The following is a 20,644-nucleotide window of genomic DNA, read 5'->3' on the forward strand; positions in this document are numbered from 1 at the left end:
AAATTAAATTGATACAATGTAACAAAAAGCAAACACGTAGAATGAATCAATTTTCCTTTAGTTTAAAGAATAAACTCCCTGCTGAGCTTTCCTCTTCCTTATACGATGATGCTAATAGGAAGGCAATAATCTAATGGGTAAGCATTGACTTTATGAATGTCTTGGTATTTGTGGGGGGAGCACACACTATTGTTTCTGCTTTTCCATGGAATGATTCTGAACAAAAGCCTCAGAATGTCCTCAGAACGTTCTTCGCCTCCCGGGCTGGTGTTTACCCACCTGAGAATTTGGGATGGTAATTCCTTGGGCTGTTGCCAACCAGTCATCTGAGACCAGAGAACCCAGTTGCAACATTTCCTTTCTGTCATCAATCTTCCTGGGAAAAGTGGAGAACGAGCTGTAATTTTCTTGGCTCCTGTCCTGGTTGTATCTTGAAGTCAGTCTGAGAGTTGAAGAGTAAAGTATGGATCTCACACTGAAGTCGGTCCTTCTTTTTGGACACATTTTGGCGATTATTGCGGATCCAATAATCTCATCCAACGATCAAGTGATTTCAGAACTCATTCATCGCTACAATGAAATATATGCAGAAAAAAATCTATTTAAGCTGCTCACGGTTGAGGATCAAAACTGGTCAGATGTCCCGGTAGGTGCATTATTTTACACATTAAGGAGAAAACTCACACTACGGTACTTTTTTGCCATAAAATGGTCTTTACATTGACCTGCATTAAGGTTCATTAATGAATCAGCACTTTCTGATAGATATATATATATATATATATAAGTGTGAGAAAAGGTGACAAAAATAGACTCCAGGTTTTATGTCATGTAGTTTTCATGATTACTAAAAAAGATTTTTGTGATTTACTTTTTTAAGTCTCTTCACCAGAGATGCTTGAACGATTCTCAAGGTTTGATTGTGGAGCCTGTTCTGCAAGTCGGTTATAAAATTTGGAAATTAGTTGCGATTTCTTGAATTTTAGAACCACTGACAAATTGAGAAACAGATTCAAACATGTTCAGGCTATAAGCACTTGTGTAAGACAGTCCACACACAATCCAGCCACTTTGACAGAGTATGAATCAGCGCAACGCGTTTCGGTTAAATTTTGAATGATTTTGTCATTTTTATTGTAAAAGAAGTTTCAGCAATTACATTAAAACGCAAAACAGATTTTTAAAAAAATATATTTCTATAGGTGTGCAAAATATGAATTCATTAAATGAAAACGAACTTTAGACTATTGTATAATGTGTAATGTAACATGTGACCTGATTTAAAGTAAGTACTGGATGATTTATACATTAACATTCCATGTGATACATTCCATGTGATACATTCCATGTGATATTACAGGACAGGTCGTGTATCAGACACTTGTGGGAAGTATAATTGGATAGGACACAATAATCCTACACTACAATGCAGGCACTGGTCCAGGTTCCTTCCATTTGTCCTGATTACATCTTCTAGATGAATAAATGTGAAATACAGATTTATGTGGCAGCTGTAACTGCAGGACTGATTTATTTTTTTATTTCTATTAAGAAGGATCTAAATGCAGCCATTTCTAAACATTACCCTCCCAGATTCTTGTCCTTCCTCTTTTTGCAGAGTGTAACTTTTACTATTTTGTTGTTACTAAGAAATAGCAAAACATTAGATTACTAATCTCTGCTATAATATGCAGAACATTGCTCTGTTCCATCCACCTCCTGCAGGTTATTATATTACTGACCTCTCTAGAGATCTGCAGAACATTGCTCTGTTCCATCTACCCCCTGACAGATACATAGTGATATATTCTGCAGATTATTACATTACTGACCTCTCTAGAGATCTGCAGAACATTGCTCTGTTCCATCTACCCCCTGACAGATACATAGTGATATATTCTGCAGATAATTTGTTATCAACCTCTCTAGAAATCTACAGAAAACAGACATATAGTGCAGTAATTTCCACAAATGTTTAATAAATCCACAATAAATGTACTTACAAAAGAACAATAACATTGATCTGATCTGGTATCCTGTGTCACATCAGGGAAGAGGAAATCTTCTGCTAACTCCTCTATGCAGTAGCCCCAATGCAGCTGGTGGTACCAGAAAGGTAATATAATCTAGGGGTGTGCACTGGGCACTTTTAGTGTTTTGTGTTTAGGGTTCTGATTAGCTTGAGGTTTTAGGTTCTGATTTGTTTTGCCAAAACACCTGACGAAAGGTTTTGGTTCTGATTTAGGGTTTTGGGTTCTGATTTATTTTTAAAAAAGCATAAAAAGCACTAAAATCCAGTTTTTTTGTTTTTTTATACTCCTACGTTATTATTAACCTCAATAACATTCAATAACAATCATTTCCACTAATTCCCAGTCTATTCTGAAAACCTCACACCTCACAATATTGATTTTAGTCCAAAACGTTGCACCGAGGTAGCTTTCTGGACTGCATAGTGGAGTGGGCCTGGTACCCAATTTGGTACCGGGGTCACAATACCTCCTCCAACTGGTCTCAATTCCACTGCACATAAGGCTGCTCCTCCATCCTCTGCAGCATATAGAGGGTGTAGTTCTAGCGTGTCACTACCTCTTGTTTTCGATCATGACAGTGCATTTTAATTTTTTTTGGATTTGGCCCCAACACTGAATGTAGTTTAATATCTGATACGCATCTATCTGGACTGCGTAGTAGAGTGGCCCCGGTACCCAATTTGGTACCGGGGCCACAATACCTCCTCCAACTGGTCTAAATTCCACTGCACATATGGCTGCTCCTACATCCTCTGCAGCATATAGACTGAGGGTGTAGTTCGAGCGCGTCACTACCTCTTGTTTTCGACGACCATGGTACAGAGCATTCATCATTGAGATCCCATCAAGTATGTCAAAGACAGACAGCGTTGAAGTGTTATTTGTTGACTTTGGGAACAAAAAAACTGTCCCTGTTGCAAATCTTCGTGCAATGAAGAGTGACTTTTTCATTTAAAGGCTCAAGCTTTCAAGTGTAGTGTTTATAACATCATTACACCAACAGGTAAAAATCCTTTTAATTGGGATAATGGAGCCACAAAGGAAATTGCCCATATGTAATGCCCGCACAATGTTACTGGCGTTGTCTGACACCACAAATCCCCAGGAGAGTCTAAGTGGGGTAAGCCATCAACCGTCTAAATCCCACTCCACTGATGGCGGACACCGGACGCACGTCTAACACCAACATAGCTGTTAAGGCCGCAGTTATCCGCTTTGCCATAGGATGACTACTGTCGTACTTTGTGCTCATGGCAAACAACTGTTGGACGGTCACATAATGCCAAAAAAAGTTTTGCAAGATGGAATTGTCCTTGGGCCCTCCCACCCACCCTTATGTTGTTGAAATAGGACATGCGCACTTTAACAAACCAATCATTTCAGCGAAAGGGCCTACCAAACAACTGTGGCTGAAATGATTGGTTTGTTTGGGCCCCCACACCAAAAAAGCTATTCATCTCTCCCTGTACAAACTAAACAGGCTCTACTGAGGCAAGATGTCGTCCTCATCCTCTGATTCCTCTCCCCCTTCAGTGTGTACTTCCTCATCCTCACACAATATCAATTCGTCCCCGCTGGACTCCACAACCACAGGTCCCTCTGTAGGATCTGGAGGCCAGTGCTGTATTTGATTGAGGAATTGATAATTCATTTTTATGAACATCATTTTTTCAACGTTCTGCGGAAGGAACCTCCTTCGCCGCTCACTGACCAGGTTCCCCGCTGCACTAAAAACTCTTTCCGAGTACACACTGGAGGGCGGACAACTCAGGTAAAATAGAGCCAGTTTGTAAAGGGGCTTCCAAACTGCCTTTTTTTCCTGCCAGTAACAATATGGACTGTCTGACATGTCTATTTGGATGGTGTCAGAAAAATAATCCTCCACCATTTTTTCTATTGTGACAGCATCCAATGCAGCGACAGTAGACATGTCTGCAATGGTTGGCAGGTCCTTCAGTCCGGACCAGATGTTGTCTGCATCCCCGCTAGTGGGTCTTTTAGGAAAACTGAGCTTTTTCCTCGCAGCCTTAGGTGTGGAAGAAAATGAAGGTGGAGCTGGTCGCATGTCACGGTCCTCTTCAGAGGACAATCTCCTGACCAGCAGGTCTTTGCACCTCTGTAGACTTGTGTCCGCCGCAAACAGAGACACAACATACGCTTAAAACCGAGGATCGAGCACGGTGGCCAGAATGTATTCCTCTGACTTTAAAAGAGTGACCACCCTCGGATCCTGGCAAAGCGTACGAAGGGCTTCATCCACAAGAGCTACATGCTTGGTGGAATCGCAATGGTTTACCAGTTCCTCCCTCACTTTCTCTTGTAATATAGATTGCAGTACCTATTCTCTTGCACTGCTTAAAAATTGAACGTATTAAATGTAATATAGATTGCAGTACCTATTCTCTTGCACTGCTTAAAAATTGAATGTATTAAATGTAATATAGATTGCAGTACCTATTCTCTGGAACTGCTTAAAAAATGAACGTATTAAATGTAATATAGATTGCAGTACCTATTCTCTTGCACTGCTTAAAGAATGAACGTAGTAAATGTAATATAGATTGCAGTACCTATTCTCTGGAACTGCTTAAAAATTGAACGTATTAAATGTAATATAGATTGCAGTGCCTATTCTCTTGCACTGCTTAAAAATTGAACGTATTAAATGTAATATAGATTGCAGTACCTATTCTCTTGCACTGCTTAAAAATTGAATGTATTAAATGTAATATAGATTGCAGTACCTATTCTCTGGAACTGCTTAAAAAATCAACGTAGTAAATGTAATATAGATTGCAGTACCTATTCTCTGGAACTGCTTAAATAATGAACGTAGTAAATGTAATATAGATTGCAGCACCTATTCTCTGGAACTGCTTAAAGAATGAACGTAGTAAATGTAATATAGATTGCAGTACCTATTCTCTGGAACTGCTTAAATAATGAACGTAGTAAATGTAATATAGATTGCAGTACCTATTCTCTGGAACTGCTTAAAAATATTTTTTTTTATTAATTTTGTATAATTTTTAAAATAATTTTTTTTAGTAATTTTTAAGAGATTTTAATAATTATTCAATTTGTATGGACTTAGCACAACAAAGCACAGGACTAAAGCACCACTGGACTGAACAGGACAGACACTGGCCAAAGCACCACTGGACTCAGCAGGACAGAGCACAGGACAAAAGCACCACTGGACTCAGCAGGACAGTGCACAGGACCAAAGCTCCACTGGACTCAGCAAGGACAGAGCACTGGACACAGGCATAAAGCACCACTGGACTCAGCAAGAACAGAGCACTGATCACGCAGGAGCACCACTACCCTACACACCCTTCCTCTTCCCTGATGTCAGGCGAAATGAAGATGGCGGCCGCAAGGTGAGTATTTATGACATCCGAGTATCGCGAGATCCAACGTGAGACTTGGATGTCATAGCCTCGGTTTGGCTCCGTTTGGCGCCCGGAAGTTCCCGAACAGTGCTCGGATCCCGTCGGATCCGCACTGTTCGGGTGGGCTCGGATTTAGGAAATCCAAGCCCGCTCATCTCTAATATAATCCCCTGTATATGAACTGATCAGTCCAGTTAGCCCATAGAATAACCTCAACGCATTTTGTTTCATATCAGAAACTTCATCAGGAGGAGAATATATATATATATATATATATATATACAAGTTAACCCGTGCATGATACTCATGCATTCTAGTCAAATCAAGCTACTTAAGGTGTTAAAAAGGTTCTTGTCATGCATTTGGGCCATAGCCCAGGCCTCAACCACCAACCACTCCCCACTGCCACCCCCGGCAACCACCAACCACTCCCAACTGTCACTTCTCCTTCAAGAAATATATATATATATTTTTTAAATCTTTATAAACACTTTTAACAATTAACAAATTAAATTAACAAATTAAAAACATCTTAGTATACCAAATTTCAGCCCTTTCTGAATTTTTTTTTCCACACACACTAAGAATTTAGTAGGTCAGTGTATAACTCCGCCCAGCAGGTGGCGCTGCAGCTTGGTTTTATTTTTTCCACACACACACAGACAGACAGACAAACACACGCCACTAGACATTTATATTATAGATATACACACATTGATATGCCAACTGTCTATGTATTTGTATTATAATATAGTTTTTAAGAAAACTGTACAACCCCTTTGTTACTGTGTGAGCTGTGACCCAAACTGTACAATTACAGTTACCTAAATCTAATTCTGGTTACAGACTGATGCAATTATCATGCAGATCACATGATCCACAACCGTTCGGTCAGATATCCCATTAGTGTGTACGCTCCCACCATCATGTTTTATCGTACCAAAGCACATCGCATCTGTTTCTTGGTTTTCAAAAAGTCTTAAAAATCACGGTCAATGGTGGAACAATGTCGGGCAAATGTGGCAGTGTGTACGCACTCAGGACCAGCAGCAGAAATAGTGAGGAGGTGGGGTAGGATAGGATATAGTGAGGAGGTGAAGAGGTGGGGGCCATATAGAGTATAGTGAGGAGGTGGGGGTAGGATAGGGTATAGTGAGGACGAGGGGGTAGGATAGGGTATAGTGAGAAGCTGGGGGTAGGATAGGGTATAGTGAGAAGGTGGGGGCCGTATAGGGTATAGTGATGAGGTGGGGTTAGAATAGGGTATAGTGAGGAGGTGGGGGCAGATATCTGTACAGTGTACAGAGTCAGGATCTTTTCAGCAGATGATTATGACAGATGAAGATCACAGATCTGACGGTAAATTGTGTAGCTGTGTATACGTATGAATCAGCATGATCATCGGGACTTTCAATCTTTGGTGAAATCGTACAGAAATCGCATATGCAGTAAGACTATATAGGTCGTGTATCCAGCTTACATCACAAAGCAAAAAAACTTGTTTTTAAAACAGAAACGCCCTGAGGACATGAATTGTTTTCTATAACAGTAATGGTGATTACAACACTTTCAATTGTGAAATATTTGAAATATGTGTCTGATTCTGCCAGTTGCAGAGATATGTTTCTGTTGCTTAACTTTTATTTACACATTTTTAAACAAAGTAAATTTCATTACTCGACATTTCCCATTTGAACCTTTTCATTAATTCAATACAAAGTCTTCATCTTCATCCTCATCTTCGTCATTACGATTTATTAATAGGTGCCACACAATTCCACATCACAGGACAGACAGAATGACAAAGCATAGATGATACAAATCACATGTAAACACAACAACTACATATGAAGCTGAGTAAGGGGGAGCGGGCATGAGACAGAGGGTAAAGAGGACCCTGCCCTTGAGAGCTTACACTCTAGAGGGAGAGTGCAATGCTGAGACAATAGGAGCTAGTGGGACTTGGAGTGGAGTGAAGACGGGACTGGAGCTGGTAAAACATCCAAAGAAAGTAGTATTAGAGGTATAGGATAGGGTATAGTGAGGATGTGGGGGTAGAATAGGGTAAAGTGAGGGGTAGGGGGTAGGATAGGGTATAGTGAGGAGGAGGGGGTAGGATAGAGTATAGTGAGGATGTGGGGGTAGGATAGGGTATAGTGAGAAGGTGGGGGTAGGATAGGGTATAGTGAGGGGGAGGGGGTAGGATAGGGTATAGTGAGGAGGAGGGGGTAGGATAGAATATAGTGAGGAGGAGGGGGTAGGATAGGGTATAGTGAGGATGTGGGTGTAGGATAGGGCATAGTGAGGATGTGGGGGTAGGATAGGGTATAGTGAGGAGGTGGGGGTAGAATAGGGTATAGTAAGAAGGAGAGGGTAAGATAGGATATAGTGAGGAGGTGGGGGTAGGATAGGGTATAGTGAGGAGGAGGGGGTAGGATAGGGTATAGAGAGGAGGTGGGGGTAGAATAGGGTATAGTGAGGAGGAGGGGATAGGATAGGGTATAGTGAGGATGTGGGGGTAGGATAGGGTATAGTAAGGAGGTGGGGGTAGGATAGGATATAGTGAGGAGGAGGGGGTAGAATAGGGTATAGTGAGGAGGAGGGGATAGGATAGGGTATAGTGAGGAGGTGGGGGTAGGATAGGGTATAGTGAGGAGGAGGGGGTAGGATAGGGTATAGTGAGGAGGAGGGGATAGGATAGGGTATAGTGAGGAGGTGGGGGTAGGATAGGGTATAGTGAGGAGTTGGGGGTAGGATAGGGTATAGTGAGGAGGTGGGGGTAGGATAGGGTATAGTGAGGAGGAGGGGATAGGATAGGGTATAGTGAGGAGGTGGGGGTAGGATAGGGTATAGTGAGGAGGAGGGGATAGGATAGGGTATAGTGAGGAGGTGGGGGTAGGATAGGGTATAGTGAGGAGGAGAGGGTAATATAGGGTATAGTGAGGAGGTGGGGGTAGGATAGGGTATAGCAAGGAGGATGGGATAGGATAGCGTATAGTGAGGAGGTGGGGGTAGGATAGGGTATAGAGAGGAGGTGGGGGTAGAATAGGGTATAGTGAGGAGGAGGGGATAGGATAGGGTATAGTGAGGATGTGGGGGTAGGATAGGGTATAGTAAGGAGGTGGGGGTAGGATAGGGTATAGTAAGGAGGAGAGGGTAAGATAGGGTATAGTGAGGAGGTGGGGGTAGGATAGGGTATAGCAAGGAGGATGGGATAGGATAGGGTATAGTGAGGAGGTGGGGGTAGGATAGGGTATAGCAAGGAGGATGGGATAGGATAGGGTATAGTGAGGAGAAGGGGATAGGATAGGGTATAGTAAGGAGGAGAGGGTAAGATACGGTATAGTGAGAAGGAGGGGATAGGATAGGGTATAGTGAGGAGGTGGGGGTAGGATAGGGTATAATGAGGAGGTGGGGGTAGGATAGGGTATAGTGAGGGGGAGGGGTAGGATAGGGTATAGTGAGGAGGAGGGGGTAGGATAGGATATAGTGAGGAGGAGGGGGTAGGATAGGGTATAGTGAGGATGTGGGGGTAGGATAGGGCATAGTGAGGATGTGGGGGTAGGATAGGGTATAGTGAGGAGGTGGGGGTAGGATAGGGTATAGTAAGAAGGAGAGGGTAAGATAGGATATAGTGAGGAGGTGGGGGTAGGATAGGGTATAGTGAGGAGGAGGGGGTAGGATAGGGTATAGAGAGGAGGTGGGGGTAGAATAGGGTATAGTGAGGAGGAGGGGATAGGATAGGGTATAGTGAGGATGTGGGGGTAGGATAGGGTATAGTAAGGAGGTGGGGGTAGGATAGGGTATAGAGAGGAGGTGGGGGTAGAATAGGCTATAGTGAGGAGGAGGGGATAGGATAGGGTATAGTGAGGAGGTGGGGGTAGGATAGGGTATAGAGAGGAGGTGGGGGTAGAATAGGCTATAGTGAGGAGGAGGGGATAGGATAGGGTATAGTGAGGATGTGGGGGTAGGATAGGGTATAGTAAGGAGGTGGGGGTAGGATAGGGTATAGTAAGGAGGAGAGGGTAAGATAGGGTATAGTGAGGAGGTAGGGGTAGAATAGGGTATAGTGAGGAGGATGGGATAGGATAGGGTATAGTGAGGAGGTGGGGGTAGGATAGGGTATAGAGAGGAGGTGGGGGTAGAATAGGCTATAGTGAGGAGGAGGGGATAGGATAGGGTATAGTGAGGATGTGGGGGTAGGATAGGGTATAGTAAGGAGGTGGGGGTAGGATAGGGTATAGTAAGGAGGAGAGGGTAAGATAGGGTATAGTGAGGAGGTAGGGGTAGGATAGGGTATAGCAAGGAGGATGGGATAGGATAGGGTATAGTGAGGAGGTGGGGGTAGGATAGGGTATAGCAAGGAGGATGGGATAGGATAGGGTATAGTGAGGAGAAGGGGATAGGATAGGGTATAGTAAGGAGGTGGGGGTAGGATAGGGTATAGAGAGGAGGTGGGGATAGAATAGGGTATAGTGAGGAGGAGGGGATAGGATAGGGTATAGTGAGGATGTGGGGGTAGGATAGGGTATAGTAAGGAGGTGGGGGTAGGATAGGGTATAGTGAGGAGGAGAGGGTAAGATAGGGTATAGTGAGGAGCTGGGGGTAGGATAGGGTATAGCAAGGAGGATGGGATAGGATAGGGTATAGTGAGGAGGTGGTGGTAGGATAGGGTATAGAGAGGAGGTGGGGGTAGAATAGAGTATAGTGAGGAGGAGGGGATAGGATAGGGTATAGTGAGGATGTGGGGGTAGGATAGGGTATAGTAAGGAGGTGGGGGTAGGATAGAGTATAGTAAGGAGGAGAGGGTAAGATAGGGTATAGTGAGGAGGTGGGGGTAGGATAGGGTATAGTGAGGAGGAGGGGGTAGGATAGGGTATAGTGAGGAGGAGGGGATAGGATAGGGTATAGTGAGGAGGTGGGGGTAGGATAGGGTATAGTGAGGAGTTGGGGGTAGGATAGGGTACAGTGAGGATGTGGGTGTAGGATAGGGCATAGTGAGGATGTGGGGGTAGGATAGGGTATAGTGAGGAGGTGGGGGTAGGATAGGGTATAGTAAGAAGGAGAGGGTAAGATAGGATATAGTGAGGAGGTGGGGGTAGGATAGGGTATAGTGAGGAGGAGGGGGTAGGATAGGGTATAGAGAGGAGGTGGGGGTAGAATAGGGTATAGTGAGGAGGAGGGGATAGGATAGGGTATAGTGAGGATGTGGGGGTAGGATAGGGTATAGTAAGGAGGTGGGGGTAGGATAGGATATAGTGAGGAGGAGGGGGTAGAATAGGGTATAGTGAGGAGGAGGGGATAGGATAGGGTATAGTGAGGAGGTGGGGGTAGGATAGGGTATAGTGAGGAGGAGGGGGTAGGATAGGGTATAGTGAGGAGGAGGGGATAGGATAGGGTATAGTGAGGAGGTGGGGGTAGGATAGGGTATAGTGAGGAGTTGGGGGTAGGATAGGGTATAGTGAGGAGGTGGGGGTAGGATAGGGTATAGTGAGGAGGAGGGGATAGGATAGGGTATAGTGAGGAGGTGGGGGTAGGATAGGGTATAGTGAGGAGGAGGGGATAGGATAGGGTATAGTGAGGAGGTGGGGGTAGGATAGGGTATAGTGAGGAGGAGAGGGTAAGATAGGGTATAGTGAGGAGGTGGGGGTAGGATAGCGTATAGCAAGGAGGATGGGATAGGATAGGGTATAGTGAGGAGGTGGGGGTTGGATAGGGTATAGAGAGGAGGTGGGGGTAGAATAGGGTATAGTGAGGAGGAGGGGATAGGATAGGGTATAGTGAGGATGTGGGGGTAGGATAGGGTATAGTAAGGAGGTGGGGGTAGGATAGGGTATAGTAAGGAGGAGAGGGTAAGATAGGGTATAGTGAGGAGGTGGGGGTAGGATAGGGTATAGCAAGGAGGATGGGATAGGATAGGGTATAGTGAGGAGGTGGGGGTAGGATAGGGTATAGCAAGGAGGATGGGATAGGATAGGGTATAGTGAGGAGAAGGGGATAGGATAGGGTATAGTAAGGAGGAGAGGGTAAGATACGGTATAGTGAGAAGGAGGGGATAGGACAGGGTATAGTGAGGAGGTGGGGGTAGGATAGGGTATAATGAGGAGGTGGGGGTAGGATAGGGTATAGTGAGGGGAAGGGGGTAGGATAGGGTATAGTGAGGAGGAGGGGGTAGGATAGGATATAGTGAGGAGGAGGGGGTAGGATAGGGTATAGTGAGGATGTGGGGGTAGGATAGGGCATAGTGAGGATGTGGGGGTAGGATAGGGTATAGTGAGGAGGTGGGGGTAGGATAGGGTATAGTAAGAAGGAGAGGGTAAGATAGGATATAGTGAGGAGGTGGGGGTAGGATAGGGTATAGTGAGGAGGAGGGGGTAGGATAGGGTATAGAGAGGAGGTGGGGGTAGAATAGGGTATAGTGAGGAGGAGGGGATAGGATAGGGTATAGTGAGGATGTGGGGGTAGGATAGGGTATAGTAAGGAGGTGGGGGTAGGATAGGGTATAGTGAGGAGGAGAGGGTAAGATAGGGTATAGTGAGGAGGTGGGGGTAGGATAGGGTATAGCAAGGAGGATGGGATAGGATAGGGTATAGTGAGGAGGTGGGGGTAGGATAGGGTATAGAGAGGAGGTGGGGGTAGAATAGGCTATAGTGAGGAGGAGGGGATAGGATAGGGTATAGTGAGGATGTGGGGGTAGGATAGGGTATAGTAAGGAGGTGGGGGTAGGATAGGGTATAGTAAGGAGGAGAGGGTAAGATAGGGTATAGTGAGGAGGTAGGGGTAGGATAGGGTATAGCAAGGAGGATGGGATAGGATAGGGTATAGTGAGGAGGTGGGGGTAGGATAGGGTATAGCAAGGAGGATGGGATAGGATAGGGTATAGTGAGGAGAAGGGGATAGGATAGGGTATAGTAAGGAGGTGGGGGTAGGATAGGGTATAGAGAGGAGGTGGGGATAGAATAGGGTATAGTGAGGAGGAGGGGATAGGATAGGGTATAGTGAGGATGTGGGGGTAGGATAGGGTATAGTAAGGAGGTGGGGGTAGGATAGGGTATAGTGAGGAGGAGAGGGTAAGATAGGGTATAGTGAGGAGCTGGGGGTAGGATAGGGTATAGCAAGGAGGATGGGATAGGATAGGGTATAGTGAGGAGGTGGTGGTAGGATAGGGTATAGAGAGGAGGTGGGGGTAGAATAGAGTATAGTTAGGAGGAGGGGATAGGATAGGGTATAGTGAGGATGTGGGGGTAGGATAGGGTATAGTAAGGAGGTGGGGGTAGGATAGAGTATAGTAAGGAGGAGAGGGTAAGATAGGGTATAGTGAGGAGGTGGGGGTAGGATAGGGTATAGTGAGGAGGAGGGGGTAGGATAGGGTATAGTGAGGAGGAGGGGATAGGATAGGGTATAGTGAGGAGGTGGGGGTAGGATAGGGTATAGTGAGGAGTTGGGGGTAGGATAGGGTATAGTGAGGAGGTGGGGGTAGGATAGGGTATAGTGAGGAGGAGGGGATAGGATAGGGTATAGTGAGGAGGTGGGGGTAGGATAGGGTATAATGAGGAGGAGGGGATAGGATAGGGTATAGTGAGGAGGTGGGGGTAGGATAGGGTATAGTGAGGAGGAGAGGGTAAGATAGGGTATAGTGAGGAGGTGGGGGTAGGATAGGGTATAGCAAGGAGGATGGGATAGGATAGGGTATAGTGAGGAGGTGGGGGTAGGATAGGGTATAGAGAGGAGGTGGGGGTAGAATAGGGTATAGTGAGGAGGAGGGGATAGGATAGGGTATAGTGAGGATGTGGGGGTAGGATAGGGTATAGTAAGGAGGTGGGGGTAGGATAGGGTATAGTAAGGAGGAGAGGGTAAGATAGGGTATAGTGAGGAGGTGGGGGTAGGATAGGGTATAGCAAGGAGGATGGGATAGGATAGGGTATAGTGAGGAGGTGGGGGTAGGATAGGGTATAGCAAGGAGGATGGGATAGGATAGGGTATAGTGAGGAGAAGGGGATAGGATAGGGTATAGTAAGGAGGAGAGGGTAAGATACGGTATAGTGAGAAGGAGGGGATAGGATAGGGTATAGTGAGGAGGTGGGGGTAGGATAGGGTATAATGAGGAGGTGGGGGTAGGATAGGGTATAGTGAGGGGGAGGGGGTAGGATAGGGTATAGTGAGGAGGAGGGGGTAGGATAGGATATAGTGAGGAGGAGGGGGTAGGATAGGGTATAGTGAGGATGTAGGGGTAGGATAGGGTATAGCAAGGAGGATGGGATAGGATAGGGTATAGTGAGGAGAAGGGGATAGGATAGGGTATAGTAAGGAGGAGAGGGTAAGATACGGTATAGTGAGAAGGAGGGGATAGGATAGGGTATAGTGAGGAGGTGGGGGTAGGATAGGGTATAATGAGGAGGTGGGGGTAGGATAGGGTATAGTGAGGGGGAGGGGGTAGGATAGGGTATAGTGAGGAGGAGGGGGTAGGATAGGATATAGTGAGGAGGAGGGGGTAGGATAGGGTATAGTGAGGATGTGGGGGTAGGATAGGGCATAGTGAGGATGTGGGGGTAGGATAGGGTATAGTGAGGAGGTGGGGGTAGGATAGGGTATAGTAAGAAGGAGAGGGTAAGATAGGATATAGTGAGGAGGTGGGGGTAGGATAGGGTATAGTGAGGAGGAGGGGGTAGGATAGGGTATAGAGAGGAGGTGGGGGTAGAATAGGGTATAGTGAGGAGGAGGGGATAGGATAGGGTATAGTGAGGATGTGGGGGTAGGATAGGGTATAGTAAGGAGGTGGGGGTAGGATAGGGTATAGAGAGGAGGTGGGGGTAGAATAGGCTATAGTGAGGAGGAGGGGATAGGATAGGGTATAGTGAGGAGGTGGGGGTAGGATAGGGTATAGAGAGGAGGTGGGGGTAGAATAGGCTATAGTGAGGAGGAGGGGATAGGATAGGGTATAGTGAGGATGTGGGGGTAGGATAGGGTATAGTAAGGAGGTGGGGGTAGGATAGGGTATAGTAAGGAGGAGAGGGTAAGATAGGGTATAGTGAGGAGGTAGGGGTAGAATAGGGTATAGTGAGGAGGATGGGATAGGATAGGGTATAGTGAGGAGGTGGGGGTAGGATAGGGTATAGAGAGGAGGTGGGGGTAGAATAGGCTATAGTGAGGAGGAGGGGATAGGATAGGGTATAGTGAGGATGTGGGGGTAGGATAGGGTATAGTAAGGAGGTGGGGGTAGGATAGGGTATAGTAAGGAGGAGAGGGTAAGATAGGGTATAGTGAGGAGGTAGGGGTAGGATAGGGTATAGCAAGGAGGATTGGATAGGATAGGGTATAGTGAGGAGGTGGGGGTAGGATAGGGTATAGCAAGGAGGATGGGATAGGATAGGGTATAGTGAAGAGAAGGGGATAGGATAGGGTATAGTAAGGAGGTGGGGGTAGGATAGGGTATAGAGAGGAGGTGGGGATAGAATAGGGTATATTGAGGAGGAGGGGATAGGATAGGGTATAGTGAGGATGTGGGGGTAGGATAGGGTATAGTATGGAGGTGGGGGTAGGATAGGGTATAGTGAGGAGGAGAGGGTAAGATAGGGTATAGTGAGGAGCTGGGGGTAGGATAGGGTATAGCAAGGAGGATGGGATAGGATAGGGTATAGTGAGGAGGTGGTGGTAGGATAGGGTATAGAGAGGAGGTGGGGGTAGAATAGAGTATAGTGAGGAGGAGGGGATAGGATAGGGTATAGTGAGGATGTGGGGGTAGGATAGGGTATAGTAAGGAGATGGGGGTAGGATAGAGTATAGTAAGGAGGAGAGGGTAAGATAGGGTATAGTGAGGAGGTGGGGGTAGGATAGGGTATAGTGAGGAGGAGGGGGTAGGATAGGGTATAGTGAGGAGGAGGGGATAGGATAGGGTATAGTGAGGAGGTGGGGGTAGGATAGGGTATAGTGAGGAGTTGGGGGTAGGATAGGGTATAGTGAGGATGTGGGTGTAGGATAGGGCATAGTGAGGATGTGGGGGTAGGATAGGGTATAGTGAGGAGGTGGGGGTAGGATAGGGTATAGTAAGAAGGAGAGGGTAAGATAGGATATAGTGAGGAGGTGGGGGTAGGATAGGGTATAGTGAGGAGGAGGGGGTAGGATAGGGTATAGAGAGGAGGTGGGGGTAGAATAGGGTATAGTGAGGAGGAGGGGATAGGATAGGGTATAGTGAGGATGTGGGGGTAGGATAGGGTATAGTAAGGAGGTGGGGGTAGGATAGGATATAGTGAGGAGGAGGGGGTAGAATAGGGTATAGTGAGGAGGAGGGGATAGGATAGGGTATAGTGAGGAGGTGGGGGTAGGATAGGGTATAGTGAGGAGGAGGGGGTAGGATAGGGTATAGTGAGGAGGAGGGGATAGGATAGGGTATAGTGAGGAGGTGGGGGTAGGATAGGGTATAGTGAGGAGTTGGGGGTAGGATAGGGTATAGTGAGGAGGTGGGGGTAGGATAGGGTATAGTGAGGAGGAGGGGATAGGATAGGGTATAGTGAGGAGGTGGGGGTAGGATAGGGTATAGTGAGGAGGAGGGGATAGGATAGGGTATAGTGAGGAGGTGGGGGTAGGATAGGGTATAGTGAGGAGGAGAGGGTAAGATAGGGTATAGTGAGGAGGGTGGGGGTAGGATAGCGTATAGCAAGGAGGATGGGATAGGATAGGGTATAGTGAGGAGGTGGGGGTTGGATAGGGTATAGAGAGGAGGTGGGGGTAGAATAGGGTATAGTGAGGAGGAGGGGATAGGATAGGGTATAGTGAGGATGTGGGGGTAGGATAGGGTATAGTAAGGAGGTGGGGGTAGGATAGGGTATAGTAAGGAGGAGAGGGTAAGATAGGGTATAGTGAGGAGGTGGGGGTAGGATAGGGTATAGCAAGGAGGATGGGATAGGATAGGGTATAGTGAGGAGGTGGGGGTAGGATAGGGTATAGCAAGGAGGATGGGATAGGATAGGGTATAGTGAGGAGAAGGGGATAGGATAGGGTATAGTAAGGAGGAGAGGGTAAGATACGGTATAGTGAGAAGGAGGGGATAGGATAGGGTATAGTGAGGAGGTGGGGGTAGGATAGGGTATAATGAGGAGGTGGGGGTAGGATAGGGTATAGTGAGGGGGAGGGGGTAGGATAGGGTATAGTGAGGAGGAGGGGGTAGGATAGGATATAGTGAGGAGGAGGGGGTAGGATAGGGTATAGTGAGGATGTGGGGGTAGGATAGGGCATAGTGAGGATGTGGGGGTAGGATAGGGTATAGTGAGGAGGTGGGGGTAGGATAGGGTATAGTAAGAAGGAGAGGGTAAGATAGGATATAGTGAGGAGGTGGGGGTAGGATAGGGTATAGTGAGGAGGAGGGGGTAGGATAGGGTATAGAGAGGAGGTGGGGGTAGAATAGGGTATAGTGAGGAGGAGGGGATAGGATAGGGTATAGTGAGGATGTGGGGGTAGGATAGGGTATAGTAAGGAGGTGGGGGTAGGATAGGGTATAGTGAGGAGGAGAGGGTAAGATAGGGTATAGTGAGGAGGTGGGGGTAGGATAGGGTATAGCAAGGAGGATGGGATAGGATAGGGTATAGTGAGGAGGTGGGGGTAGGATAGGGTATAGAGAGGAGGTGGGGGTAGAATAGGCTATAGTGAGGAGGAGGGGATAGGATAGGGTATAGTGAGGATGTGGGGGTAGGATAGGGTATAGTAAGGAGGTGGGGGTAGGATAGGGTATAGTAAGGAGGAGAGGGTAAGATAGGGTATAGTGAGGAGGTAGGGGTAGGATAGGGTATAGCAAGGAGGATGGGATAGGATAGGGTATAGTGAGGAGGTGGGGGTAGGATAGGGTATAGCAAGGAGGATGGGATAGGATAGGGTATAGTGAGGAGAAGGGGATAGGATAGGGTATAGTAAGGAGGTGGGGGTAGGATAGGGTATAGAGAGGAGGTGGGGATAGAATAGGGTATAGTGAGGAGGAGGGGATAGGATAGGGTATAGTGAGGATGTGGGGGTAGGATAGGGTATAGTAAGGAGGTGGGGGTAGGATAGGGTATAGTGAGGAGGAGAGGGTAAGATAGGGTATAGTGAGGAGCTGGGGGTAGGATAGGGTATAGCAAGGAGGATGGGATAGGATAGGGTATAGTGAGGAGGTGGTGGTAGGATAGGGTATAGAGAGGAGGTGGGGGTAGAATAGAGTATAGTTAGGAGGAGGGGATAGGATAGGGTATAGTGAGGATGTGGGGGTAGGATAGGGTATAGTAAGGAGGTGGGGGTAGGATAGAGTATAGTAAGGAGGAGAGGGTAAGATAGGGTATAGTGAGGAGGTGGGGGTAGGATAGGGTATAGTGAGGAGGAGGGGGTAGGATAGGGTATAGTGAGGAGGAGGGGATAGGATAGGGTATAGTGAGGAGGTGGGGGTAGGATAGGGTACAGTGAGGAGTTGGGGGTAGGATAGGGTATAGTGAGGAGGTGGGGGTAGGATAGGGTATAGTGAGGAGGAGGGGATAGGATAGGGTATAGTGAGGAGGTGGGGGTAGGATAGGGTATAGTGAGGAGGAGGGGATAGGATAGGGTATAGTGAGGAGGTGGGGGTAGGATAGGGTATAGTGAGGAGGAGAGGGTAAGATAGGGTATAGTGAGGAGGTGGGGGTAGGATAGGGTATAGCAAGGAGGATGGGATAGGATAGGGTATAGTGAGGAGGTGGGGGTAGGATAGGGTATAGAGAGGAGGTGGGGGTAGAATAGGGTATAGTGAGGAGGAGGGGATAGGATAGGGTATAGTGAGGATGTGGGGGTAGGATAGGGTATAGTAAGGAGGTGGGGGTAGGATAGGGTATAGTAAGGAGGAGAGGGTAAGATAGGGTATAGTGAGGAGGTGGGGGTAGGATAGGGTATAGCAAGGAGGATGGGATAGGATAGGGTATAGTGAGCAGGTGGGGGTAGGATAGGGTATAGCAAGGAGGATGGGATAGGATAGGGTATAGTGAGGAGAAGGGGATAGGATAGGGTATAGTAAGGAGGAGAGGGTAAGATACGGTATAGTGAGAAGGAGGGGATAGGATAGGGTATAGTGAGGAGGTGGGGGTAGGATAGGGTATAATGAGGAGGTGGGGGTAGGATAGGGTATAGTGAGGGGGAGGGGGTAGGATAGGGTATAGTGAGGAGGAGGGGGTAGGATAGGATATAGTGAGGAGGAGGGGGTAGGATAGGGTATAGTGAGGATGTAGGGGTAGGATAGGGCATAGTGAGGATGTGGGGGTAGGATAGGGTATAGTGAGGAGGTGGGGGTAGGATAGGGTATAGTAAGAAGGAGAGGGTAAGATAGGATATAGTGAGGAGGTGGGGGTAGGATAGGGTATAGTGAGGAGGAGGGGGTAGGATAGGGTATAGAGAGGAGGTGGGGGTAGAATAGGGTATAGTGAGGAGGAGGGGATAGGATAGGGTATAGTGAGGATGTGGGGGTAGGATAGGGTATAGTAAGGAGGTGGGGGTAGGATAGGGTATAGTGAGGAGGAGAGGGTAAGATAGGGTATAGTGAGGAGGTGGGGGTAGGATAGGGTATAGCAAGGAGGATGGGATAGGATAGGGTATAGTGAGGAGGTGGGGGTAGGATAGGGTATAGCAAGGAGGATGGGATAGGATAGGGTATAGTGAGGAGAAGGGGATAGGATAGGGTATAGTAAGGAGGAGAGGGTAAGATACGGTATAGTGAGAAGGAGGGGATAGGATAGGGTATAGTGAGGAGGTGGGGGTAGGATAGGGTATAGAGAGGAGGTGGGGATAGAATAGGGTATAGTGAGGAGGAGGGGATAGGATAGGGTATAGTGAGGATGTGGGGGTAGGATAGGGTATAGTAAGGAGGTGGGGGTAGGATAGGGTATAGTGAGGAGTAGAGGGTAAGATAGGGTATAGTGAGGAGCTGGGGGTAGGATAGGGTATAGCAAGGAGGATGGGATAGGATAGGGTATAGTGAGGAGGTGGGGGTAGGATAGGGTATAGAGAGGAGGTGGGGGTAGAATAGAGTATAGTGAGGAGGAGGGGATAGGATAGGGTATAGTGAGGATGTGGGGGTAGGATAGGGTATAGTAAGGAGGTGCGGGTAGGATAGGGTATAGTAAGGAGGAGAGGGTAAGATAGGGTATAGTGAGGAGGTGGGGGTAGGATAGGGTATAGCAAGGAGGATGGGATAGGATAGGGTATAGTGAGGAGGTGGGGGTAGGATAGGGTATAGCAAGGAGGATGGGATAGGATAGGGTATAGTGAGGAGGTGGGGGTAGGATAGGGTATAGAGATGAGGTGGGGGTAGAATAGGGTATAGTGAGGAGGAGGGGATAGGATAGGGTATAGTGATGATGTGGGGGTAGGATAGGGTATAATGAGGAGGTGGGGGTAGGATAGGGTATAGTGAGGAGGTGGGGGTAGGATAGGGTATAGTGAGGAGGAGGTGATAGGATAGGGTATAGTGAGGAGGAGGGGGTAGGATAGGGTATAGCAAGGAGGATGGGATAGGATAGGGTATAGTGAGGAGGTGGGGGTAGGATAGGGTATAGTGAGGAGGAGGGGGTAGGATAGGGTATAGTGAGGAGGAGGGGATAGGATAGGGTATAGTGAGGAGGTGGGGGTAGGATAGGGTATAGTGAGGAGTTGGGGGTAGGATAGGGTATAGTGAGGAGGTGGGGGTAGGATAGGGTATAGTGAGGAGGAGGGGATAGGATAGGGTATAGTGAGGAGGTGGGGGTAGGATAGGGTATAGTGAGGAGGAGGGGATAGGATAGGGTATAGTGAGGAGGTGGGGGTAGGATAGGGTATAGTGAGGAGGAGGGGATAGGATAGGGTATAGTGAGGAGGTGGGGGTAGGATAGGGTATAGTGAGGAGGAGGGGATAGTGAGGAGGAGGGGGTATTTAAATGCTCAGCTATAAGGGGGGCCCCATGAAACTGTGCTACCGGGGTCCTGAATTCCTCTTAGCAGCCCTGGGTGTGTGATTGCTGGGGTAGAATTACTGTAAGTGTGTGGGGGGAGGCAATTAAGGTGCTGAGATAAATTAGGGTAATGAGAGAAATGCTTTTGAGCGCTAGAAAAGATCAAGGGCGTGAGGAGAGCAGTTTGAGGTGTGAGGGGGCAGTGTGAGCTGTGAGGGGGCAGTGTGAGCTGTGAGGTGTGAGGGGGCAGTGTGAGCTGTGAGGTGTGAGGGGGCAGTGTGAGCTGTGAGGTGTGAGGGGGCAG

The 20,644-nt window shown here is 47.4% G+C and overlaps 1 protein-coding gene across 2 annotated transcripts in view; it reads left to right on the plus strand.

Annotated features, from left to right (window-relative positions):
* Window positions 1-267: 267 nt before the first annotated feature.
* The window catches only part of LOC142157917 (cathelicidin-1-like), a 41,258-nt gene continuing 20,881 nt past the window's right edge, over window positions 268-20,644 (plus strand). Inside the window, exon 1 of one of the 2 annotated variants that reach the window (XM_075211428.1) lies at window positions 268-646. In XM_075211428.1, coding sequence (XP_075067529.1) covers window positions 464-646 — 183 coding nt within the window. In that variant the 5' untranslated portion in view covers window positions 268-463. The remainder of the gene's footprint in view (window positions 647-20,644) is intronic. The other variant, XM_075211426.1, reaches the window with a different exon arrangement.

This window comes from Mixophyes fleayi, chromosome 5 (assembly GCF_038048845.1).
Source record: "Mixophyes fleayi isolate aMixFle1 chromosome 5, aMixFle1.hap1, whole genome shotgun sequence".
Lineage (NCBI taxonomy): Eukaryota > Metazoa > Chordata > Amphibia > Anura > Limnodynastidae > Mixophyes > Mixophyes fleayi.